We start from the raw sequence: 26,585 nt of genomic DNA on the forward strand, positions 1-26,585 counted from the left end.
AGCTAACGTTAATTATAACTGCAGTAATTACACAAGTTACGGTACTACCAACATTCAAATTCAATATAAAATCGAGAGGCGAGAATCAGTGTGTTTAAAAAAAGTCGTACAATGGTACATATTTTATTCTGAAATTTTAGGTGGTAGGTATAAAATAAAGATAAAATTTTATTATTAAAAATATTAACAATTAAAACTAATTTTATTTGGATTTAATCTTTTTATGAATAAAACTTAAAATTAAAATTGGAATGTTGGTATTACTAGTAACTTTAACATAAGTAATAGAATTGCGACCTTTTTGCACAATAATAATGCCAATAATGGCACACTTAAAATATGAGGCTATTGAAAATATATAGTAAGTATATAATATACTAGGTACCCCCAATTTCTGGTTTGATGTAAAACTATTTAAGGTATTATTCAAACTGCCCATTAAAAAAAGTTGACAAAAGACTTATATTTTACCAGTTTAGTTTAAAATTATTTTTAAAAAATAGTTTTTGCTTACTAATCTCAGTTACTTAACAATCGTAGAAAGAAGTCGCTATTCTAAAATATGTTTAATATGAATAAATATTAGCGGTTAATTGAATACTTAGGCCGTAACCTTTATAATACTCGGTCATACTGTACTTTACAAAAAAAAAAAAACTATAAAAAAATCAACAAAAATTACTAAAAATGTAACTTTATTTTAAGTATTGCCAAAAATTCACGTAGGACTGAGTACATACCTAAACTATACATAAATAAATTATATTAAGGAAAATCTCTACGAATATACAAAATTAATACAAACCTTAGATTACTAATACAAATTACATCACAGTTCATCAAACAAGTCGCAAACGAAAGGCGCGCAAAGCACTAAGGGTGGCCACTAGTTAGCGATCGATTGTTTCGATCTATCGCAAATAAACGGGTAAATTATCAAAGTACACCCGACCGTCTCGACAGAAAAAATATAAAAAAGAATACGTAAAGAGTCGCAAGCGCCATGTCACTTAGCGATGCGTCATGTCAATTAATGTCAATACAATTTTGATTTCTAACTTTGCATTCGAAACTTTCAAATGTTACTATTATACCTATTTGTGATAGATCGAAACGATTGGTCGCAAAAGAGGGACCGCCCTAAAAACGTAAGACAATTTGGTTGAAAATAAACGGTACTTTCGTAATTTAGGAACACAATACTCGAAAACCTTTAGAAGGTACACACTACTTAAATAAACTAATTTATTATAAATCAATACGTTTACAAATGTACAAAATGGTTACACGTCCATACCAACCATAAAATAGGTCGCCTAGTATAGAAAATATTATAGTAAAAAAGCTACACGCATTACGAGAAAGTTAATTATTAGCAAGGCTTTAAAATACTGTCTAATCGCAAGTACTTAACAGCTAAAACATAGACAGTCCAAATATTATTGTAGAAAATATCACTTCATCTTGATGACAAAAATATACCTTATGTATGTAGTCGCCGAGCTATGGTTATCTATTGTCTTTGTCTATCGCGTGTTGCCGTCTCACTTACGTGAAGTCAACAGCGATTGGTCAGACAACAGATACTTGGACAACTTGCATTTGACAATTTTGACACAGTACATTTCTATGTTAAATCCCATACATTTTTGATTCTTCAAAAATGTATGGGATTTGACGCATCGCAAGCGCCATGTCACTTGGCAAATAGCGGTGCGCCATGTTAAATGTCATGCATATTTTTGATTACTTCGCTGTCAAAGTTATCAAATGCGACTTGCCAAAGTACCCTCTTCTGTAATAACCTATGCTCAACAACTGGCTACCGCTACTAATATGATAGATTACAATATGATTTAAAAAAGTTAAATTTTTGTTTTGAGAAATTCTTCCTCGATTATTGAGATTGAGGTCAGTTAGGGGTAAGAGAGCAGGGCTTGCTGGGGCCACGCGATTTTAGCGTCTATTCTCTTGTACGCGAGTATGAAATTCTGTCCAATCTTCTCTGACATCACCTCTTGTGGGCAATCATTCTCATTCAACATCGTTTCTGTAAGAAAACAAAAAAAAATGCGTCATTCACAGGCCACGGGTTATTTCTTCAATCAGTATCCAAGGTTAAGGGCGAATATTCAGTTTAAAATATTTAAAACAAGTGAGGCCGGATGGACTTTGTTCTATCATGTCTATGAACATTAAATTGCCAAAAGCGGTTAGGTTTATACGTCATTTATATCTATTCTATCAATAGATTATAATATATCAGGTGCATGTTAGTATAATTTTTTTATATTTCTCCGTGTTTCATGTACCCTGTCCCCATGTCCCCTGGTACCATGTCCCATATCTCCTGTCCCAGAGTATCAGGGGATAGGGGATACGGACAGGGAACAGGGGACAGGGATTTGGGACATGTGACAGGGTACTAGGAGATAGGGCACATAGGACAGGGAACTGGTACCCTGTCACCAGTTCCCTAGCATAGCATCACTGCCGCACCACTGCGGCACTGATATCGTATCGCTCCGCTGCAGCGTAATGTCGCGTAGTGCGGTCTCAACACTGTGAACTCACCTTGTCCATCATGCAACGCGAACAGCGCATAGTCCTGCGGGTTGGTGATGGCGGCGGCGTGCGCCAGCGCGCGGCATAGGTCGCGGGCGCGCGCGCCGGCGCGGCACGGCAGCGCGACGCGCCGGATTGAACCGCGGCACTCGTCCGGTAACGCGACGCGGACTACTGTCGCGCATGCTGACCGCTCCGACTCAGAGGAGCCGCGCCGCCACTGGAAATAAAAATGGAAGTTATTAAAATTATTACAATACAACACAAAAAAAAAACTGTATTGTCTTACTCGTCCGATCGACAAGATTACCCAAACAAAACATACCGGTGTCGCACTATCAGGTCCCGAGTCAGGCGCTAGCCTCTTCAACACGGCTACGGCCGAGAACAGCGCGGTGAGGTAGTACCCCCCTTCGCCGGACAGCAGCGCGGCCGGCAGTAACCCCGCCATCAGCTCCGCTTCTAGCTCGGCGCACACCAGCCGGCAGCGCGCGACCGTCCACGCGAGTACCGGTAGTAAGTCGTCCGCGCCTAGAGTCCGCTCGCCGCGAATCTGATGACATGAGGTAAAAAACCCAATTATTATAAACATTGGCATTAAAATTGTTGCTAGAGAATTCCTAGTGCACAAAGGACTGCCATTGATTTAGTAGTTTTATGACAAGTTTGAGGCATTGAGGTTACAGAGGCTAGAGTTGGCATGGATTTTGTACCGCTGTTTTTTGTTACATGTTGATAAATCTTGTAAATTGGGTAGTAAATAAAATGGATATCTTGTTAGTAGCTGTAAGTGCCACGACAACTATATAGTAAATCAAGTACTTACAGCATTAAACATAATGGATATCGCAGCGAGGAGGTTCTCAAGCTTGTCCAACGGAGAATCAGCGACTTGCATTTTTAGGAAGTGTTTTGATATCATCGCTAGCACAGCCGGTGATGGTACTTTTGTGGACTCCTGAAAAAAGTAAAATTATAATAATAATACTTCGTATTTCAGCACACATCCCTATGAGGTTTCCTATAGGGTATGAAGAAGTAATGGCTTCAACAGCGTGATAATACGGTTCAGGCTTGTAGTTTGAGCAAGTATGAAGGATAGAGTCGGGACGCAGGTCCTTGTATCTAAAAACCTGCGTCTCATCTCTATTCTACACGTGTTTACACTATAAAGCTAATATACCTAGCGGAATAGAGCAACAATCTCGAGCTGTCAAACGAAACCGAAATTGGTTTCATCTGTGTGTAAAAATATGTGTACGTATACACTTACACAAGCATGATTGAACATGAATTCTATGAGATTAAATTGTCAACGTGCGGCACGTGCCGACTGGACGTCAAAAAAAGAGTGCTGCTGTCATGTACCACACGTCTCTTTTTACCACGCATTGTTACTGATAGTGACATATCTCTTGCTCAGGCCTTTGTTTCTCTATTCCGCTTGGTATTAAAACTTTATGGTTTACACTTCCCTAAGCATGAATTTCTACAGAAAACAAACCGACCTGTGCGGTTGTGTCTTAATCGAAGAAACATACTGCGTTTAATTCTTTGCCACACCACCGTCACTATCATTCACTTTGATACTCCTTTTCTCGTGCAGGTGGTGTTAAACTCACCTTGATCCCAAACTGCAGTGGCGTGGCGTGGTGCGCGCGCTCGATGGCGGCGTGCAGGCGGCGCAGGTCGGGCGCGTGCCAGGCCGCCAGCTGCGCGTATAGTCGCGCTCGCAGCGGCCTCACCACCAGTCGGTGCATCACGCCCTCTAATATCGCGTCCAGGTTCAGGAACTCCGTGGGTTTGAGCTGAAACCATAGTTTTGGTATTAAAGCCTTTTTTTTAAGCTAGCGTTTTGGTGGCCAATTCATGACGAACATTGAGATAATCTGTCAACTTGGCAAGCCAGGCTTATATCCGGATCAAATTACGTAGGTCCACCACATAAAGTTAATACACCTAGCGGAATAGAGCAACAATCTCGAGCTGTCAAAAGAAAACGAAATTGATTTACGTCTGTGTGTAAAAATTTGTTTACGTATACACTGACACGAGCATCTTTCTAAGAGATTAAATTGTCAACGTGCCGATAAGTGCCGACTAGACGTCAAACAGATAAAAAAATGGGTTCTGTTATCATATTATATCACACGTCTCTTTTTACCATGCAGTGTTACTGATAGTGACATCTCCCTTGCTCAGGCCTTTGTTTCACTATTCCGCTAGGTATATTAACTTTATGGTCCACCACAACATAAATATAATTCTTATAGCACAAGTATATATTTAAAACTGAATAAGTAAATACATAGGTACCTTGAGCCTCTCCTTTTCAACTTCTTTCTCGAACTCTCTTTCACCATGCTTCACGAGATAGTTCTTCATCCCAGACATGAACTGTCTCATATTCCGCATGGTGACCTGTAGCCATAATGCACATCCTATATTATTATATGACGTCACAGAGACGGCAATATACAGTGTGTAACAAAAATAAGTGATAATACTTTAGGGTGTGTACGTGTTCCTTGTAGAGAGTTCACTGTGAAAGTAGCAGCGCTGAAAGACGAACATTTTTTTTACTTTTCTATGGGCAGGGGCCCGAGCGTCACGAGTTTCTCCATACAAAAGTGAAAAAATTTTTTGATCTTTCAGCGGTGCTACTTTCACAGTGAACTCTCTACAAGGAACATGTACACACCCTAAAGTATTATCACTAATTTTTGTTACACCCTGTATAAATTAGGTCAAGTATTATTATTATATGTGTCATGTCATGACCCGAAATTGTACACTAGAGGGTCAAAGCTGTAATTCACATATTATGTCCCTCTAAACACAAAAAGCTGAGATTACAATTTACACGTCATACGCAAAGTAAAAGACATGTGCAATAAGCATAACATAACATTTCTGTATAATTTAGCATAATATATGTATTACAGTCACTACGAAATGACTTGAGACTAGGCGCAGCATTGCGATCCATAAAAGCAATTGGAAAATCAAACCTAAGCTCAAACTTGGCTTAGCCACGTTCCCGCGTGTCTAGAATCTAGACATGTAGGAACGTCACTCTAGAGGCTAGATCATTGTTTAGTTGTGACCACTGACCAGTGTAATAATTTCAGAGTCATCACCTGTGGACAAGTCTCCTTGGAGTCGAGCGTGCAGGCGATGAAGTTGTCGACGTTCTGCGCGAAGGTGGTGCTCTTGTCCTGCGCCAGATGTAGCGCGTACGCCCGCAGCGCCGCGCCCGTACCGCGAGCGGACTTGCCCCCGCGCAGCGCTCGCACTCTACCTGCCGCTGAAAATGAGACAAAAAATTGCTATAAAACAAAGCACAGCATCATCACAGTGTTATAGCTTAAATTTTGCCACAATTTCTTCTACAATTTGTATTGCACCATCGAGGAAATTGACTCCTAGGTAGTTGACAGACCAACGTCATTCGGTCGGATCATGTTATATAATGTGGGTTAATTTAGACCGCAACGCGACGCGTAGATGCACTTCTAATTGTATAGATTTGACAGATTTGCAAGACGTCTGACGCAATTGAAATCTGTTAATTTAGCACACATTTAGAAATGCATCTACACGTCTTAATTATTGTGATCTGTCGGCTAGGTTTGACGTAACGCGACCAAACTACGTAGGTCCGTCCGTCCATCATCTGCCTACAGCCTAAGAATCAACTTCTCTGATAGTACCTTGTTAAAAATAATGTTTTGAAATATTAACAAAAATATTAAACTTTTAAAAAATTTGAATGTGTTTTGTTCTTTTCTGTTGGACTAACACCCTTTAATAAACAATTTGTTTGAGAACTTTATATTAAAAACCTTGAAGTAAGTTATAAGTAATTTAAATGTAAACGATGTTAAGTTTGCATAAATTAATTCAATAACTAGCCTATAAACCTAGACAAAGAAACTAGTATACCTATGATATAATTGTTAATGTAGGTCTTAGGCTAAAATGACAGGGTTAGCCAGCTTTTAAATTAGATATTTGTGATAATAGTATTATTTTAATTTTTTTGAATAATTAGTATAATAGCCGTTAGTACGAAATTATAAGATTTTTTTCTATTTCGTACAAACGGTTGATTCCAATTATTTCCGAAAGATTTGATTACAATTTTCCGTGGGGGACTTAAAACCCGTTGTGGTCATATTTTGTATCAACAAACAACTGTTGTATGTTTTCGGATAAGAAAAAACGGTCCAAACGAAATTTGACTCTCTAACAACTGCTACCTTTCTACCTGAACTTAAATTGGCTACAAAAGATCATAATGATCGAAGGACCACGCACGAACAATAATTGTACTCGTATTTTGGTCCAAAAAGATTCGAAACGCTATTGTGCATTGCTGATAATTTTGCAAAGTTTGAATTTTTTTGCAATTTTGTTGACAATAACAAATATTTGAAAGCACGTAGTCAATAAACAAACTTTTAAAATGGATTGTTTTGGTGTTTACAAATAAGAAGATAATAAATGAGTTATGACTTATGGTGAATGCATTACCTAAGCACCACTTCGTTTGTTTTGAATTAAAAAAACCTACCCTAGTAACCTAGTAGCAGCAAAATAGTAAAAGCAGAAACCCCGAATTGTATCTCGTAATAATTAAAAGTACCTATATAAGAAGAAATCCGTTTTCTTGTATACTCCTCATTATTCAAAGTCTTTCTTGTCAACACACATTTCAACTTTTTACACACACGCACAAACAAATTCTTTGCACACTTCAAAAAACGACGAAGTATATTGCTAGGTTTACTCCTATTTAAGTACTTCAGCTCATCGCAATGGCACGAGGGGGACTGGGCTACGATATGCGCGACTTTCCTTCTACTGGTTTTGGCTAACTTTTGGCACATGCTAGTGATATCACTGGGTCTCCTCAGGCGCTCCTGAAACTTGGCTTCCATGAGTTTGTCTCTACTCACTAGAACCCACTCGCTCTCGTACACATGGATATCGTTGGGATCACTGTGAAAATTCCTGACAGTCGTCAAAGCGAAGACTTCGTTGCTCTCGAAATTTATGATTCGCGTCAGTTTCTCCGAATTGACGAGCCTAGGCTTCGGAAGCGGCGCTTCGACTTCGCGGGAGCTTCTTCGGAACAATCTTTTGAACCACATCATGACCGATCACCAGGCGGTTGCGACCCGCTTCGACGAACGACTTGAAGCGGGAGTTTCTCATCAACGTACGTGCCGGACGAGGGGCGTCGAGCGACTGGCCAAGAGAGTTCTCAGCACGCGCAAACCTTTAACCCTTACCAGTAATTAATTATTTACAAAACTAATAAGTTAGACGATAAGACATCTGCGTAGCGGCCTTATTGTTTGGTTTATAATTAAATTTAATGATAGCTAATGAGTCATTTACGGGCAGGTTCTGTTACAATGTATCGTACGCTTTATTTTAAATACTGGATTGCACTGGATCAGACCACGAGTAGAGCAGGCGGGTGAAAGTTGAGGGCGGTCCAATGAGTAATTGTTGTGTGTATTATCTGTGTAGTTGTACTACTATCACGCTAGTACTATAATAGTCGACATATTGTTTATATCTAATAGCGCATGCTGTCGATATTATTATGTTGCAAAACTTTAGATAATTACATAATATTTCGTATTAAGATAAGAAATTTTCTGGTTTAATAATTTTTTTGGTATTTAAGGTATTGTTCCTTTTAATAAGTTAGATGAAAGGTAGATCTTTAAAAAAGTAAAAAAAAAAAACATTACAAAACATTTTTAACACAAGACTTTCCTTATCCTAATTTTCATTATTATGATACGTGAGATTTAACTAAATTACATAATAATACTTATTTTATGATCTATTAAAGATTTAGGCCAAATCTTGAGGAATGTTGTAAAATGGATCACTACTATTTGCAGTTTGAGTAAACATTGTTAGTTAAATATCTATTCATTGTTATAAATAGACGTACGATTAAATTACTTGACAACCCTAAAGTGCTCTAGATCTGAATATTAATGATTTATTTAACAGCTATTTAATATCGGAATAAATCTTACGATGACAGGCTGATAGCACATAAACTTGATTAAATTCTAGGGATGCAACTACATTCTAAACTGACATACGAGTAGAATTCTACGATTGGAAAATTTCAAAAATTTTAACGCAACTTTACCTCCTGAAGTTAATGGATCCTGAGCCCCTAGCTAAGAAGTTTTCTTAATGCTTCTTTATAGAATCGCCTATGTGTGGAATTGACATTATATCTGTCGAATTTCGTTTTTTTTTTAACGAAAGCTTAAATATCAATTTCATACATTTCGATCGGCGATTCTATAAGGAAGTGTTAAAGAAAACGTCTTGGCTTAAAGGATAATGGATATAAATAAATGTTGTGGCTAAAAGAAACTCACCTAGTAGTGGATCCAGTCTATCTCGGAAGCTCTTGCTTCTTGCAGCGGCCGCGATACCTCTTCTGGGTAAGGGAGAATCCCACTCATTTGGCTCCTCCTAATTATATAAATAGGTGTTAAGATTAAATTACCATTTGAAAGCACATAAATTAAACATACTAATGAATAAGTATTTTTTGTTTATACACAACGAAAATGGAGTGCAAAAAGTTACTTGTTGAAACTATGAATTTATTTGCAAACTTCTGAATAAGAACACTTTATATTATAATAAAGCTAGTTTTTAAATTTAATATGAATGTCTCTATCACGGATACTGAACGGAATTTAATGAAAGGTATGTTAGTAGTGTTGTTACTACTTACTAGTAGGGCTATAATAATTTTATCCGCAAAGGCTGCATACTTATAAACTTTTTGTTCCTAAAACGTAAAATATTTTGTCTGGAAGATACCGCGTAAAGCGGTAAGGAAAAGGTGCCATTTTGCACATTTTCTATCTTGTTTTTTTTGTTTCTTGGTTGTTATTTCTCTGTTTTTGTCATTTTATATATGTTATTATTATCCGCGTGATACAGTTTACTTGTAAACACTTATCGCTTCCGATCAGCCGATAGGAATTTGGATCATTTTTAACAAACGTATGTTTTTGGTGGGATACAGTTTACATGTACTTACCGCTTCATAGCACGGTGGTCCGGAGGGAGGTATCAGCCCATCCCACTGCGAGCTGTCCCACGGCTCTGAGAACACGGTGCCGTCGTCGCTTGCCTGATAAAACAATTGAACTTAAATTCATACTTGCAACAAGGTGGACTACACTATTCTAAATGGAATAGTGAAATCTGTCGATTCAGCAAAAATTTGGAAATGCATCTACGCGTCGAATTCCGGTCTGAAATCTGAATTAACGCTTATGGTATGAGAGACTTTAGACTTGTATGATATTTATAGCGGAATAGGTACAGTTGGGTTGATACAGTACTGATAGATGCATATTGAATCTTATTGACAAGTTGGAAAGGCTGAAAATAGTATAACGCAGTCGAATCCTCTAGGCCAGTCTAGAGACTCTAGTCATAAACAGAGAGGCGAAAATGTAGCTCCTAATTGATTTTGGTCTATTTTCTTTGTTTGAAATTCATCGTGATCGAGAGTGTAGCTTTATTATCATAAATTTATTGACAATATCACTTAAGAGGGCGACTAACCCCAAAAATCAAACATCGTTCTTGTCTCTTCACACTCACGCCCGTCTTTCATATGCCAGGTAAAAAAGAACGACGCGTATTCATCGCCAAATTAGTTTTTTCTCAATAACTCGATAAATATACAACATTTTAAAAATCCGCTAGGTCGATCTCTCAACAATAGAATTTTATACAATGTGTTAAAATATTAACTTAGTTCAATGCACGGTTATGGCAATAAATGAAAAATTGGTGAAAATTAGATCCATCTTTGTGATTTTTTTCTATCGAGAAAATTTTAAGATATCGTGTTTTTGCTCAGATCGCAGTCTTGGAAAAATAATGTAGTATCTAATTTTAGAAAATGAAACAAGTCGGGGCTTATTTTCAAGTATAAAAGTGAATTATAAAATCGACACTTTAGGGTTAGTCGCCCCCTTAATACCTATCTACTATCTAAAATTTTACAATGCTTCAATTAAAACTACACACCTGTTCTGACAAGGGTCTCAAGTCATGAACGTTGTCGTAGCACGAAGCTCGAGGGGGTGATCTCACTTCCTCTGGTAACACTGTCGGCTCGGGGTTCAGCCGAAGATCGGGGAACCTGAAAAAAAAAACATTATTTAGGGCCTGTTATACCACTTTCTGATAAAGTGCCTTATTAGGCTATTCACAACTTTTTTGACAGATTCTCCATACTTGATCTGTCAAGTTAATTGGTGGATAGCCTTATCAGGAAGTGGTGAAACAGGCCCTTAAAGTCAAGTCAACTATTTAGTAATCTCATGCTCGTTTAAGTTTGGATCACTGATCTTCACTAAAATACTGACAGAATAGTTAACTAAACTATAACTGCCAACTATACGAATCAAGGGCAAAAATTACCAAGTTTAACACCTCCATTGTGGGTATCGCAGACACAATAGATTTTCAATTGCTATGCGGCAGCCGGCTGCCGCTTGGGGATTGATGGATTAATTAGACACTTACCGCTGCGCGACCACCTGGTGTACCGTGAGATGCTGTGCATCATCACCACTCAGCCGACACTCCTGCTCCGCCAGCGAGGGAAACGTGCCGTTCTCACTGCCCATGCCATCGTCGTTCTTGTCTGAAAGCAGAGGACAAGAATTAATAAAGAGCTAATTTGGAAGAAAGCCATCATTCTCATCTGAAAGCAGACGTGAAGAATTTTAGAGCTACATTGGAAGAAACGGGTATTAGTAGCAAGTAGTTCCTCTTTATTGTTTCTATCATAGTTTAGTTTTAAGTGTGTATAAATAAAGAATTTTCTATCTATCTAATTTTACAACAGATTGTGGTTATAAAGCAATTTAAATAGGTTTGAAATTAGAGAAAATAAATGCAGCTTCAGAGCAGGTCTGTAACTTCAGAAAATCACGATCGAGCATATTATAAATACAGATGTACATTACATCACATTTAAAACTCACAAACACAATTTTATACACTTCCACCACGTATTACACGCAAACAATTATTAAATACTTACTTATGAATTGCCAGCTAGAATCAACCGCCCAAGGTTGATCCTTCCCAGAAGGAGGTTTGTTGGCAACACGCGGCGGTTCTACTGGTTTCATTTTTGGTTTATTTCGTAGAGAAACCAAGTTGTCGACTGACGTGGATGTGTTTGGTGAAGACGCTGTAATTATATAATATTATTACTATGGAAGTTGAAAATGAAAAAAAGAAAACCCCTTTGGTTTTGCTTGATTGATAATAGTATTAACTTGCAAGAAAGATGTTAGATCAATGTTAGGCTGTCTCAAACTAATAGAAGATCAGGTACGTAAATAATTCCAAATAAAAGTACTTAAATAAAAACATTTTAGGAGAATTAAAAATCAGGTAATTCTTGATATTATGAGCAGCAATAGTAGATACTATACTATAGATTATAGACCATTGTGATGTAAAAAAGAAATACGTACGTGAAAGTTCTTCGATACTATGCATGTCTCTTAGAGGGTAGTAGGGGTGATTTTGCGTAGGTGGCTCAGAATACCGTTGAGACAGATTCATCCCTACCCTCAAAAGTTTTCTGCGCTGAACAGGCAGCATAGCAGCCTGAAAAAAACAGGAGGCCATTATAATATCCATTTACGATTTTTTCACCGCTTCCTGATAAGAGCCGGATAGGCTATCACAACTTAACCTTGACAGATAAAGTATGGAGCATCTGTCAAATAAGTTGTGGATAGCCTATCCGGCACCTTATCAAAGTGGTGAAACAGGCCCTTATACTAGAAAGACAAACTATGAATTACCTCTTTCAAAGCATCCACAGGATCAGCATAAAATGGACTGCCAGCGTTATCCTTTTCTGATTCCTCAGACGTTTCTCTCAAACAGTCTTCCATTTTGACAGTTTCCATGCTTTCTGTATTGTGTTTCTCACGATTTTTTAGTGCTGCTTCTATTTCTTCTGTCAATTTCTTATTAATATTTAACGCTATATTGAGTTTATCTGGTCTCACGGGGACTACATCTCCTCTACTGTTTGTCGTTGCTATTATTTCATTGGAACCATTTAAACTCTTTTTTAGCGAGTTATCCGAGTGAGACTTATTATCATTCAAACATTCAGTCGAGTTCAGCGACAAATTTTCTTTTTCCAGGATAGATTGGTTGCTTTTAGCTGCACTTAGTTTTGCTGAAGAAAAAAATGATAATCAACTTTGAGTTATGAATGAATGTTTATTGAAATTATTATATTTACTTAAATACATATTTTATACTTACGTAATGTATCTGGCAGTAAGTCGGGTCTTTTGCTTTTCATTAGACCATTGCTTATGTTGGCTTCATTTTCTAATTTATTAGGCTTAAAAGTTGAGCAATTATTACCCTCTGGTCCCCAAATGTCTTCGTAATCACTAACCTTATCCATTAATGAACTACGATAATACACTCCTGGAGATTCTAAAATATCTGACTCCTGAAAATGTATGTCTCAAATAACTTATTTGCTCGAAAAAAAAAATTATAATTTTAAAAGAGTTTTAATTATCTTAATGAGTGTTTAGTGCTTATTAGTGAAACGAAAAACATGCTAAATATTGGAACATAATATTTGATCTACAAGGCTTATAGTACAGCGAGTCTACGGAAACAAAGCAAAGCCTACCTGATAATGTCTGGATTCCTTCCTCAGGGAGTGCTTGCTTCTTCGAGATCTACCTGAAGGTGTGGTGCTGGATGTATTGGTACTAGGAGTGAGAACTTTATCTTTGACAGAAACAGGTGATAGTATAGATTGATTTGAACTTGGGGAAAATAAATTTTTGGTCGATTCAGGAGACGTTCTAGATAATGGTGAAAAAACTTCACTCTTGTTTGTCTGACTTATCGGTGAAAACACACCGCTTTTGGAGGAAATAGTATCGTTGGAAACGGGTGAGTTAATTTGACTAGTTGGCGAGAATATGCCGCTGGTAACAGAGTTGGTTCCGTTTGGTGATACTAGTTGGTTGGGAGTAAAGCTATTATTGGATTTAGATAGAGTGTTAACTACGGGATCTATTGACTCTGTATTTGCTTGAGAATGTAAGTCATTCGGTGATCCAGGGTCTGTGTTCGATTGCTCCGTTATCTGCCTTTTAAAACTGCCATGTAAGCTAGCTGTCATTGCACTGACACATTCTCCCTCGGGCGACATACGATGCATCATATGCTACACAGGAATAGGAATAATTAGTGTATAGATACAATAAGAGTACATTAGGAACAAATGTAACAAAGCGTTTGCCTCGTTAAATATATTCATTTACATAGTATAACTATCTCATGCACACTTAACGCCATGCAACACAAAAACATCTCTAATCTTACCTGTAGTTCTCCATCAGACTCCGAAAGCTTTTTGGCTACATCCATTAAATTAAATCCAGCTTCGTTATTATTATTAATGGTGTTAGATGCAAGCGTTAATTGCAGTCTGTCGCTGTGAATACTCTCGTTTATTTGATGGTTATGAATTTGAGTATTATTTACGCTGAATGTGACCGTCGTAGTCACGGTTATGTTTCCATTTGATTTGTTAATGGGACTAAAACTAACGACTTCGGTATTCGGGGATAGGGACATTTTCGGAAACGGAGGTTTGGCCCATCGAGGAGGTGGGGGAGGTGGGGTAGTTTTACAGTTAGAATGAGTTGAATGAGTAGGGGAATGCGGGGTTTTAGTCGTTGGGAATGTATGAGGATGAGTTATATGCGCCTGAAAATAGGTATGTAATTAGTAAATAGCGTTTATAAGATAATAAATATTTACAAAAATAAAAGAGTTTATAGAAAACGTACCGTGCTCGATATCAGGTTAAGCGTATTTGGTGGGGTTGGTCGTGGCGCTCTCACAAATGTTCCACTCGGCTTAGCGGGCGGCGATGGTGGTGTCTTTCCCTTGAATGTACTCAAGTTCTGATTTTGACTCGGTGGGGAACCTGAGGCATCTACTGGTGACATTTTTAATACTACGTTTTGGTCCTTTTCAGGACTTAAGATGTGCTCCCGGGAATTCGTTGATGTGCCTAAAATTACGACATAATTAGGAAAAAAGCTACATGTTGCTGAAAAAAAAGTGTTGAATATTGTTATTTAAACTTGCCACTTATATTGAAGCTGCTTAGACTAGAACCAGTATCTGATGGAGTAACTGCCATAGGAACTACTCCATTAGCTAATTGACATGGCGAAAGTAGGTTATTTTGAGTGTTTTTTGGATTGGCCATCGGGTATCCCCAGAACTCTTGCCCCAATAAGGCGAGAGAACTGAGCTGTTGTCGGCTTTTGGCTTCCCGCAACGGTCTTGGTAACTGAAGTTGAACTGGTAACTCGTCACTGAAAAATGAACAGTTCTCTTAAGCACAAGGAATTTAACATCGAGCAAAAAAACCTGATAGTTTTAATCCCTTTCACTTGATTTAAATATCATTGTGCTACAGCCATGTCTACGGGTTTCTTACAAAAATGCCGCTTCTTCTTTAACTTTCATTAAATAATTTAAGTTGATACTTACCAACATTGCGAGTAATGAGCTATAAGCTCAGGTATGTTATCGAAGCGGTTGTGCGAGGTCTCCAGCCCGATGCGACCGTCCGAAGCTTGGATGAGATAGTGCTCGATGTACGGTCCCTTGTCGGCCGGGAGCCGGACGCTGATGGCCATCGTCTCCGGCTGACTAGATTGTCGGACTACGAAGTTCTGGAAAATGTAAAGATTACAATTATTATAAAGTCAATTTGACATAAAAACAATCAGTCAGTTGCGTTTTATCAGTTTGTTAAATTTTGATGTGGAAATAGCGAGTCACACTCGGAAAATAAAAGAAGCAACAGCGATGCACTAAAAGCTATACAATATTAAAATATCAGGTAGCGTGAAGCAGCATCAGGTAGGTATTACGCATCGTCGCGTCGCTTATAATCTTCTTTTTCTATAAAATGAATCGTTTACAACGCAGTAAGCGCTAATGTAGAGAACTGCTGAATCAATTGCGCTAATTATTTTTTTAAATATATTTTGAAATACGAGGATGATTGTTGAATACGTACCCCTTCCTCTTTTCCTTGTAATAGGTGGAACGCACCAGCTCGTTGGATTCCCGGTAGGAACCAAACGGGATGCGTTCTTATCAGTCTTTCTAATAAGCCAATATCACATGGCTGTTGTTCCTCCGAATCGGACCCCGAAGATCCCACGGAGGAACAGTCTCCTTTCGCTCCCTCACCATCTGACGACAAACTCTCTCGACTCTGAAAAAAACAAAATTAAAAAAACATTAGTCCCACAAACGAAAAGTAATTCGACCGAATACAAACTCGGGAACTGCAAACTCTCTGTGGTTTTATTTAACACACAAGAGTTGGAATTAAATTGGAGCAGGGAATTAAATTATTCCATGAATACGGTATGCCACAAAATTGAATGTAAATATAATTAGAGCAATAAGGAAGCTTGAAAATCTACCATAATATTTGCGAAGCTTCTTACGAAAGAATTTATAGAATAAAGTAAGATAGTAGCGGCTAAATAGATGTTTGGAAAAGTGCCAGCGAGCCAGCTAGATGCCATCGTAAGTTGGGATTGGGTAGTTTGTTGAATCTAGATTTTAGGTTGATTAAATCCGTGGCCCTAAATACGATTTGTGTAGTCAGGTAATGTACAGTAAACAACCCAATAAAGTTATTGACTTATTTATTTGGAAATGTAGTATTTATTTCATATCAATGTTATTTTGATTAATAATGATTTATATTTCTGTTTGTGATGGTAGACTTTGCATTCTCTTTGTAGTAACATTGTGATAATATTTGAAAATGCATTATTCTCCATTAGAAGTAGAATAAAATTTTCAACTTAATAGAAAAGCAATACATCGCAAGAGATGTAATTCATGAAGAGATATTTGAAGACGAATTTTCAAAGCGTTCACCCCAACGGCTTTGTTCAGAGACTTGGAAATATTATTACCCGATTCTCGCAAAAGGTTCGCCGGATGGCTTCCACAAAAAGAAATGTAATTGTATACACTCTCGTTATTTTCACAATTTTGTTGACTTCTTTTAGCAGCCCTTCAATAAAATGGTGGGAAATTATAATCACTCGAGTAAGTAATACTGTTGATGTTCTTTTTATTTTTGACGGTTGTGCAATTTAATTCAGGTACTAAATCGAGGAAAAGTATAAAGGTGTCTCCTGTTATTGAGTTTCTTATTCAGCATCGTTTTCGGGACAAAGATCTGTTTCAACATACTCCTAAAATATTTTCTGAAGGGCAACATCGATGGGAATACCTTTTACAAATTTATTTTTAGAATACTTAAAACTTTTGGCAGTGGTTAACATATTTTTAACGGTGTTCTATTTACGAAGTTGTTGAAATAAGTTTCACGGAACTCGGTCAACAATGTTTTATATTTAAAACTTTGTTTTATAAATCTTTTAGGATTATACCTGAAATAAATTCTCACGAGTCTACTTTAAAAAAAATAAGTTTTTTTTAATACTTCATTTTATATATTAAGTAATAATATATTTTTTCCCAACAATTCAATTTTCGTAATAACTGATGTTAATGAAAAAGCTCATAAAATTGATGTTTACACATAAGAAGCTTATGAATTTACAGGAAAATAAAGCAGGATAAAGCTCTCTGTTGCTGGATTACAGGTAAAAAGGAAAACTTTTTTAATATCAAGTAAAGCTGGAACAAGAGGCATTTACGCGTAAACCTGCAATAAATATGGCAGTATTTACCAGTCTCGGCTAATTAAAATACATGCACAATATGTTAATAATTCCGAAACATTTGCACACGTTATGCAAACGTTGGTCCGTTTATTTTGGCATGACATAAATCGTAATTACCAGCAAACTCTAGCTTCCTATCTTATAATATATTATAATATCTACTTTAGTTAATTCTGTTAATTAAAAAGGTTTCAGCATTCTTTTTTTTCCTGTCACATGGACCATGATGAACTAGTAGGTATTTTGTGGTATCAAGTGGGTAGTTACAACTTACAATATTTATACTTACTATATATTTTTTTAATTTTTAGGGTCCGACCCAAAGGGTAAAAACAGGACCCTATTACTGAGACCGATGCCTCTCCGTATGTCTGTCTGTCTGCCTCCAAGCTTCAAGAACTTCTATAGTGCGACAAGGCTTTATTTGAACGTGGGTGACATTGACAGGAGCGCTGCTGGTAAAGGAGAACTGTCAAGCACATGTCAAAAATGACGTTTTTGTCTGATAGAAGAGTTTAGTTACTTTTCTCGCCACGTTCATATAAAGCCTTGTCGAACTGTATAGCTAGACTTCTGAAATTTTCACAGATTATGTATTTCCGGAACAACAAATACTAACTAAAATACTAAAAACAAAATAAAATTAATATTTAACGGTATTTTTTTGGTCTTTTTGGCTCGTATCCATAATGGCAACTTCAAATTTTCAGAAAATCTTCAATTATATTATGTGTACTTTAATATTAAATAATAAAATTAAAATAAAATAAATAAATTGTTGTTGGGCTCCCATACAAAAAACACAAATTTTCCCCTATTTGCGCTCTATCGGTACGTGCGTGCGCGAGTCCGACTCGCACTTTACCGATTTTTTGTTATTTGTATTGGCAGGTGCCCCGTGCAGCGTTACGAATTTGCTCATCCAATAGAAGAAAAAAATACTCTTTCAGCGCTGCTACTTTTAAAGTTAACTCTATACAGGGGACACATAATTTCTTCTCTCTCTATCAAAACTCGTTATATGTGTACTTTGTTTTGTTACACTCCGTAGATAATTTCTATATACATGATATAGTTTCTACTACGAATTCATGATTATTCCATTCAGTCCTTAGTTCTTTCAGAGCGACACGACTGCAGTATTGAGGTCAACGAACAGTAAAGCATACTTCTTTTCTCGTTTTGTATAATCCTCCGGTTAAGTTTTCAGCTTTTATTCACTCTATTCACTGGCGGAGTTCATGACTTCGGATGAAGGATTCGTTTAAAACAACCTCGTTGTACGAGCTGGAATTGGAATTTTTAAAAATATTCCTGAGATGCAAAGTTTAATAATAAAAACTATGTAGGTTTTAGTGCCATGGAGTTTTACTGTACTTGGTAGGATTTCTATAAGTAGGTATTATAAAACTTTTAGTACTGCAGTGAAGTTAGTTTCACAAAAATATTATGATTTATGAATAACTAGCGACCCGCCCCGGCGTCACACTGGTATAAAATATATAGCCACTGAAAAATTATTAAAATCGATAGCCTATGATCCTTCACGTGGTCTACTTCTTATCAGTGCCAAATAACATAAAAATTGGTCCAGTAGTTCGCGAGATAAGCCCTTTTAAAAGTTTACTTTCAATTTATTTCCCCCGTTTTTTTTTCCACATTCTCCTATTAGTCTTAGTGTGATAAAATATAGCTTACAGCCTTTCTCAATAAATTTACTACTTTACTGGTCCGATTTGAAAATATTTTTTCAAATCGGACCAGTAGTTCCTGAGATAAGCGTGTTCAAGTTAGCCTTTTTAAAACAATTTTCCCCGTTTCTTCCACATTTTCCTCTATTTCTTCGCTCCTATTAGTCTTTTCTTGATAAAATATAGCCTATAGCCTTCCTCGATAAATGGGCTATCTAACACTGAAATAATCATCAAAATCCGTTGCGTAGTTTTAAAAATTAAAGGGAACAAAGGGACATGAGGGAAAAAAAGCGACTTTGTTTTATAATTAGTATAAAAGACATTTACAGTTAGATGACCGAACAGAGTAAATAATTTGTTCTAAAACCAACGCAGACTGTTATCATTATTTACGAAGATAACGGGATAGCTAGATTCAAGTGTATATGTTACCCTCAAAGACCGAAAACGCTCATTGAGCGGAAAATAGCTCACATCGCGTTGTGATTCGATTTCGATCTTTGAACGTAACATATACTATACAAAAGGAAAAGCTTAGAAAGTTGCCAAAAAAATTGGGCGTGCGACTATTAAATCGATGCCACCAACGCTTAACGGCCCAATATATACATCTAAATCTAAACTCGTACGCAAAACCCAGACCAAACAAAGCACAGGCCGCACGTGGAATAAATAAAAAATGGAATCAACAGCCCCCGTTATTGGTCCATAAATTAATGGTCTGCGGCAAACAAACGATCCACACTGGCAACATTTGCACGCACGTGCATGCATGTTCATAACGATAATTGAAATACAATAAATCTTTAACATTTAACTGCTTTATTTATATATATTAGCGCTTCAGAGGATGGTGACATTGCTCACAAGTCACAACTCACAAAAAATATGAATGGTTGATAAACTATTCATACACAATTATGAACTATAAAATATTCATACACAAATATTAAAAATTTCAGAAGTCTAGCTATAGCGGTTCTTGAGATAGGCCTGGAGACAGACAGACGAACAGATAGACGGACAGAATATAACGAAGTCTTAGTAATAGGGTCCCGTTTTTACCCTTTGGGTACGGAATCCTAAAAAATCGTGTAGAAGCTAGAATGCAAAAAGTGTATAATTGCAATGTGAAACAAAATATTTTAATATTATAACACACATAAATTAAAAACACACGTAGAAAGAAAATGCTAAAGAAGACAACTGCTATAACACTGTGTTTATTAAGAATTTTCTAAGTATACTTTCCCATAATTTCATAGGAGGTAGTTTAACGACTAATAGCATAGCGGTTACACAAGAGAAAAGTTATAAACATAGATATGTAGTTTTCTTTATGTTCACTTTCACTAGATCATTATAAATTACGAGCTACAGAAAAACTGTAATCTAATCTAAGTACCTAAAGAAAAGTGAGAATAAGCAATCTACTACAAGCTAATATTATAGGAAATCAAGTTAAAGGTCATATAACATTAAAATATTATCAGCATGCTTGCTTTAATTTGTTACCAAGCCAAGTTTCGAATGGAATTTAGTCAAAGTTTAACAGAACAAATATTATTATTTTGGTTAACCACAAGAAACAATTATAAAAGTTAAAAAAAAGTGCAAGTTATTTAAAATTATGAGAATAATTATTATTAATGTATATATAATGTATTTAAAAAAATATTTTGACGCTATCAAGTATTTTATAAACCGTGATGACTGGTGGCGAAGGAAGAATTTTGCCAAGCGATCCTCGAAATTCGAGTATTAATTTGAACCAAATTCAAATAACGAGAGGAAGCAATTTGTGGTATTTAAACATCTATAACGCGAATGCGACAATCTGGAAAATTAATTTCGAAATCGCTAACAATAACTGTACCGCTATGAATCATACAACAAAGGCTCCGCTAGGTGTGAACACAATAGCAGGTTCTAAATTATATCGCATCGTCTCCGCGGATTTACGAGGAAAGTTGGATTGCAATTAGTTTTTGGTAAATGTTGCGGCATGTTAGCATTATGTGGGCACATTGTAGGCTCGTGTACTAATGGCGCACCAAGGTAGTTTGCGTTGATAGATGACTTATATTCCATTAATGCTTGCGAGGAGAGAAATAAAAATTATTTATGTTCCTAATAACGCAATGGATGTAATTAAATGATACAAACAAAGATACTAGCTATCGTAACACAAACCCTTAAAACTGGTTTGTCAACACATGAGAACAAAATATTTAAAAAATGTTAAAAATCAATCCACAACCCAGATAAAAAGGGTCAACATGGTAAATCATTTTTGGAAAATTTACAGCTTCATGAATGAGCTGTAAAATTTTATCAGCTCATTTATATTTATTAATATTTCCCCGGCCGAAAATTCACTTCAATCGCTGATGGTGCAGCTGGGGCTCTCATAAAAGTATACTTGACTTTTAGCGTCGCATAACAGTTTACTTGTCGTTAGGTAAGTGGCAAGTAGTCTCACATGCTTGGCCGCTGCAAATGGGCTCTTTGCCGGGAAGGAGAGGAGCAGACACCTGCGACCGAAGTTTTACTGGGGTCTTTTAATTAGGTTAGCACCCATTATTTGGGTTTATCCCTAGAAGCGTCTTGGTCTTCCATTCCAGTGCGTTTATTGATTGAGCTGTATACATAATAGTTGACAAAATATTTATGATGTGGAGGAATTTATTTAAATATCTACGAGTTGTGAAATTTTGTTTTAAATATAAAAGTATTAAATTTAAAAGAATTTAAAAAATCTATTCATAATAATCATTGTAAGCGTAACCTAATCGTAAAAAAAAAAATCTAAAAGCTAAAATATAATGGTGTGAATTGGGACACACGATTTTAATTGCTTAAATTCTTTAAAGACCCAACAAAGAATTTCCGTTCATTAAAAAGCCGGCAGTCGGCGGTCGTAGAGCAATTGAGATTGCAAAAAGTTTTCATACCTCGTTCACGAAAACCGCCAATATTTGGAACGTGCCAGAAATACGCGACAAACTTTTAACGAGCCAGGATCGAGTGGAGACGAAAAACCGAAAACATTCGAAAATGGAGAACCGAACTTGTCTAAACTTAGACACTCGAACCGACTTAGAATCTACGAGCGATGCAAAAACGCCGACTGAACTCGTACTTAGAGACCCTTTAGTTCCTCAAGTTCAATCAAAGAGAGCAAACAGCGTTTGTGGTGGAGAGGGGATGCAGCGAGATGACTCACACGGGGTTAAAATCAATAAGTCGGCTCGCTCCACGCGTCCGGTGTCAGTTTATGGGCCCACCTCATAATTATTTAATTTACCGCTCCAGCAAATTGGGACTTTAGATAAACGGTTGCGAATTTAAGACAAGCTTGTGTTTATTTAGGGAAACTGATGAGACGTTTATCGTATGGGTTCTTTATATTGACGTTGTCTACGTGGTATAAATTTGCCTTTTGGGACGTTCATAGGTAAAGTAAATTGTAACATCTTTTAATTAGGAAAATAAGTATTTTAAAGTTTCAAGCATTTTTTTTCAAATGAAATACATGAGAAGCGATATTAACTTCTTCGTGCACAATGATATGCTGAGTTTGCCAAAAAGATAAAAAAGCATTTGATGTTGAAGTGTTACACATACGTTTATGTTTAGGCGCAATTATTTTAAAAGCATCGCAGCATGTAGCGGAAACTGACTCTGGTGCAGTGGATGCAAATTACAGTAGGGTTTTTTTGTACGCCGATTAAGTTCGCCTGGGGCGCAGTAGGGCGGGCGGGGAATGGCGGGCAGGGCGGAAGACGGAAGTGACAGGGACCGTCAGACCGATAATCGCTCCGTGTTGACAATGGAAGCAATTAAATGAAACGCTCGGCTAAAACTCGAATAAAAATAATACGAAATCTATAGCCGTAGATATTGGCGTAGAGTCGATGTCTGTGCATTCAAAAATGGATAATACGAATGCATTAATTTTAATGCTTTAACGGAATTTCCTTTTATTAATATTAGAAATGAGATAGGGGAAGGTGAGGTAAAATGATCCCCTTAAGGGAAAAATCTTAAGTATGGCTAAAGTTGAAGGAAAAATCACAATATTTATATGGCTGGATGTAGTGAATTTACCAAACTTCGTGATAGCATACTTATTTTTTATCATATGAACGTACTTTTTTTGTACTAGAGGCTTTTGTAAAAGTTTAACTAAGGGATCATTTTATACACCCCTATGTATAAAATGATCCCTTGAGTTCGGGTAAAATAATCCCAGAGATAATATTCATTATTGATAACCAAATTTCGTGACGTGGGAGAGCCATGCTTCGGCTCGACCGGAGAGATACCACGTCCTCACAGAAAACCGGCGTGAAACAGCGCTTCCGCTGTGTTTCGCCGAGTAAGTGAGTTTACCGGAGGCCCAATCCCCTACCCTTTTCCTTTCCCTACCCTCCCCTATTTCCTCCCGTACCCTCCCCTATTCCCTTCCCTACCCTCCCCTATTACCCCTTAGAAGACCGGCAACGCACCTGCAGCTCTTCTGATGCTGCGAGTGTCCATGGGCGACGGAAGTTGCTTTCCATCAGGTGACCCGTTTGCTCGTTTGCCCCCTTATTTCATAAAAAAAAGCATATAAGTAAGAAACACGCATCTTTTAGTTTATTAGCAAGTTTTTTTAGGCTTCGGTAGCCAAAGGATAAAAAGGGGAGCAAATTTATTAAAATCTTGCTGTCTGTCGGTTTTATCGGTCCGCCTCAAAGCAAAACACGATAGTAGTGACTTCTGAAATCGATATCTTTGATAATATATTTGTTCTTTAATAATTAAATTAAAATAAAATAACAATTTCATCAAAAGAAAAATATTCGCCAATTTCTACTTTATATCCAGGGATCATTTTATACACACAAATAGGGATCATTTCACCCCATATACCAAATTCCAAGAAATCAATCAAAACACAACCATCAAATACCACGTGGGGTGATCTAAAACTGTTTAAATATTAGGTAACTGCTATTAATAAATACCCTATAACAAAATAACATTTAAATAAACACGAATTCGTAAAAAGTTATGAAAGTCCAAAAACAGGCTTAATTTAGATCAGAGCAACACTTTTTAAAAAGAATTAAATAAAATTTCGCCAAGCGCTCTGATCGCCATGATACTATAAGTGGCAACTGGCAGGGTTATGGGCAACCCGTTTCACGTGCATTTGGAAAGATGCCTCTGGTTTAATCTGATTTAAGGGGAGGGATCATTTGACCCGTAGGGATCGTTTTACCTCACATTCCCCTACTGCTAATAAAAATAATTATTAACTAAAATTAGGAATTTAATAGGCACTATTATATAAGAAACTAATAAACAACACTGCAATTTATGTAAGTGGCAATAAATACCAAAGTGCCTTTAATAATACATCCAAGTATGGGAACAAAACGTGTTAACGGCCAACCCGAAATTCTAAGTAGTCCGCACATGTCATTTATGTCCCACGAGAGGCAGTTAACTTGGAGATCAGGACTCTAATTTGAGGGTTAATTGTCATCCCGATGGCCCCAGTGTGGTGTAATGAATAAACGTCCAGGCCTCCCCACTCGCCAACAGTTTACATTGATAATGATAGAAGTGTTGAGCGAAATTGCTCTGCAGATGGACATTTGGAAAATCGATGTTCGCTTTTGCTTACATAATATCTTGGTAGCATCTTAGCATAATTTAAAATAAAAGCATTAGATTTTAGAATATAATTTGAATAAAAAAACATGATAAGGTAAATTACTAGTAGATTGGACAGTACCAGTCATAGGAAAAAGCACAAAAATATTTATTAATGTTGCTTTGAGTTTTAAAGAAAAACAGTCAGTTTTTAAAGTAACATTAATAAATATGGTGTTTTTATGCTTTTTCTACTGTCCAATCTACTAGTCATTTACCCTATCATATTTCTTCTAAATGTACGCGTTATATACTTTTGAGTTAGTACCTACAGTTCAAAGTTTCATAGCACGGCTTTCTTGAGACTCATCAGCGGCAAGAAAACATTTCTCAAGTTAAAGTCGGAAGGGTTCGGTGGTAAGCACTCACAAAGCTACACCCGCAATTGACTGGAGTGTAGCACCTCGAGAGCTTTTGTCACGGTCTAAGTGCATTCGGAGTGCAGCCGTCGCGTTGTGCGTAAATATTGTCACTGTAATTCCCCCAAAATGTTGTGAGTGTTACCCTTTTCGATAATCCTATCTGCAATGTTTTGCGTGGTACTGCACGAAATTAGGCAAATAAAATATTGAAAAGAGCAGAGATGCAATTTTTAAATTAAAGTATTGTGGCTTAGTTTTTTTTTATGAAATAAGGGGGCAAACGAGCAAACGGGTCACCTGATGGAAAGCAACTTCCGTCGCCCATGGACACTCGCAGCATCAGAAGAGCTGCATGTGCGTTGCCGGCCTTTTAAGAGGGAATAGGGTAATAGGGGAGGGTAGGGAAGGGAAGGGAATAGGGGAGGGTAGGAAAGGGAATAGGGTAGGGGATTGGGCCTCCGGTAAAGTCACTCACTCTTCTGGAGAGCAAGGATTTCTGTGAGAACGTGGTATTTATCCGGTCGAGCCGGCCCATTCGTGCCGAAGCATGGCTCTCCCACGTATAAGAAGTTGGTATCGTAGTGTTATTGATATGTGTTAGTGTTGGTAATATAAATTATGATGATGATAATTATTTACATTATGATGATGATTGAAAAAGGAATACAGGCGATGACAGTAAATATGATGGAAATACTGATGATATTTCTATTTTTTATTGGTCTCGTTTGCATGTAAGTATACGGAACGATAAAACACTTGTGGCGACGTAAAATAAAACCAAATTTATAGCGACACAAACGTAAATGCAAGGAAATTGTCGTGAAAAGTAAAAATAAAAATGTAAGTCGTAGTAACTTTAAATGTAGGTTTACCATTGGTAGCAAGTAATATTAATTGTTAGCTTCTATAATAATAATATTAAGTTATTAAACTTATAGCCTATAGGGCGTTTGTGCACTACACGGAATTACACAAACATCAAACAATAAAACATCATACAAAATCGGAGCGCCGGTTGGTAAAAATTTGATGAAGTACACAAACGCCCATACAATTATTATTAATTACTAAATATTTTAACTATAACAGCTATTCGAGTTTAAACATGCTTAGTAGGTATTATATTATTATCCTTGATTACATTTATGGAAATATTAATCGTTGTTATAAAATAGCAAACTCTTAATAATATCCGTCTTAAATGTCTTCAAAGGCTGTTGACCTCATAATGAGAAAATACCAAATTCACAAAGTTGTTAAATTTGGCCTACCCACGCAGTATAATAAAATTACGTTTTATAATAATATTATTCTTGACATAATTAGAAATACTCGTTTTAAAATCCACCTCCACACAAATATCCGAA

At 36.8% G+C, this 26,585-nt stretch overlaps 1 protein-coding gene across 6 annotated transcripts in view; it reads right to left on the bottom strand.

The window, feature by feature from the left end:
* Nucleotides 1-1,663: 1,663 nt before the first annotated feature.
* LOC121735092 (protein sprint) overlaps nucleotides 1,664-26,585 on the bottom strand; it is a 126,508-nt gene continuing 101,586 nt past the window's right edge. For 3 of the 6 annotated variants that reach the window (XM_042125782.1, XM_042125781.1, XM_042125780.1), the window contains exons 4-24: nucleotides 15,755-15,955; nucleotides 15,220-15,404; nucleotides 14,809-15,041; nucleotides 14,505-14,731; nucleotides 14,035-14,421; nucleotides 13,331-13,876; nucleotides 12,946-13,141; nucleotides 12,471-12,856; nucleotides 12,135-12,270; nucleotides 11,693-11,845; nucleotides 11,170-11,290; nucleotides 10,669-10,783; nucleotides 9,665-9,757; nucleotides 8,988-9,084; nucleotides 5,706-5,872; nucleotides 4,882-4,986; nucleotides 4,188-4,373; nucleotides 3,392-3,523; nucleotides 2,891-3,118; nucleotides 2,575-2,785; nucleotides 1,664-2,050 (exon numbers count right to left, since the gene is read on the bottom strand). In XM_042125782.1, the coding sequence (XP_041981716.1) occupies nucleotides 1,917-2,050; nucleotides 2,575-2,785; nucleotides 2,891-3,118; nucleotides 3,392-3,523; nucleotides 4,188-4,373; nucleotides 4,882-4,986; nucleotides 5,706-5,872; nucleotides 8,988-9,084; nucleotides 9,665-9,757; nucleotides 10,669-10,783; nucleotides 11,170-11,290; nucleotides 11,693-11,845; nucleotides 12,135-12,270; nucleotides 12,471-12,856; nucleotides 12,946-13,141; nucleotides 13,331-13,876; nucleotides 14,035-14,421; nucleotides 14,505-14,731; nucleotides 14,809-15,041; nucleotides 15,220-15,404; nucleotides 15,755-15,955 (4,239 nt within the window). In that variant the 3' untranslated portion in view covers nucleotides 1,664-1,916. The remainder of the gene's footprint in view (nucleotides 2,051-2,574; nucleotides 2,786-2,890; nucleotides 3,119-3,391; nucleotides 3,524-4,187; nucleotides 4,374-4,881; nucleotides 4,987-5,705; nucleotides 5,873-8,987; nucleotides 9,085-9,664; nucleotides 9,758-10,668; nucleotides 10,784-11,169; nucleotides 11,291-11,692; nucleotides 11,846-12,134; nucleotides 12,271-12,470; nucleotides 12,857-12,945; nucleotides 13,142-13,330; nucleotides 13,877-14,034; nucleotides 14,422-14,504; nucleotides 14,732-14,808; nucleotides 15,042-15,219; nucleotides 15,405-15,754; nucleotides 15,956-26,585) is intronic. The other 3 variants (XM_042125783.1, XM_042125785.1, XM_042125786.1) reach the window with 3 other exon arrangements.

Source organism: Aricia agestis, chromosome 16 (assembly GCF_905147365.1).
Source record: "Aricia agestis chromosome 16, ilAriAges1.1, whole genome shotgun sequence".
In the NCBI taxonomy this organism is placed as follows: domain Eukaryota; kingdom Metazoa; phylum Arthropoda; class Insecta; order Lepidoptera; family Lycaenidae; genus Aricia; species Aricia agestis.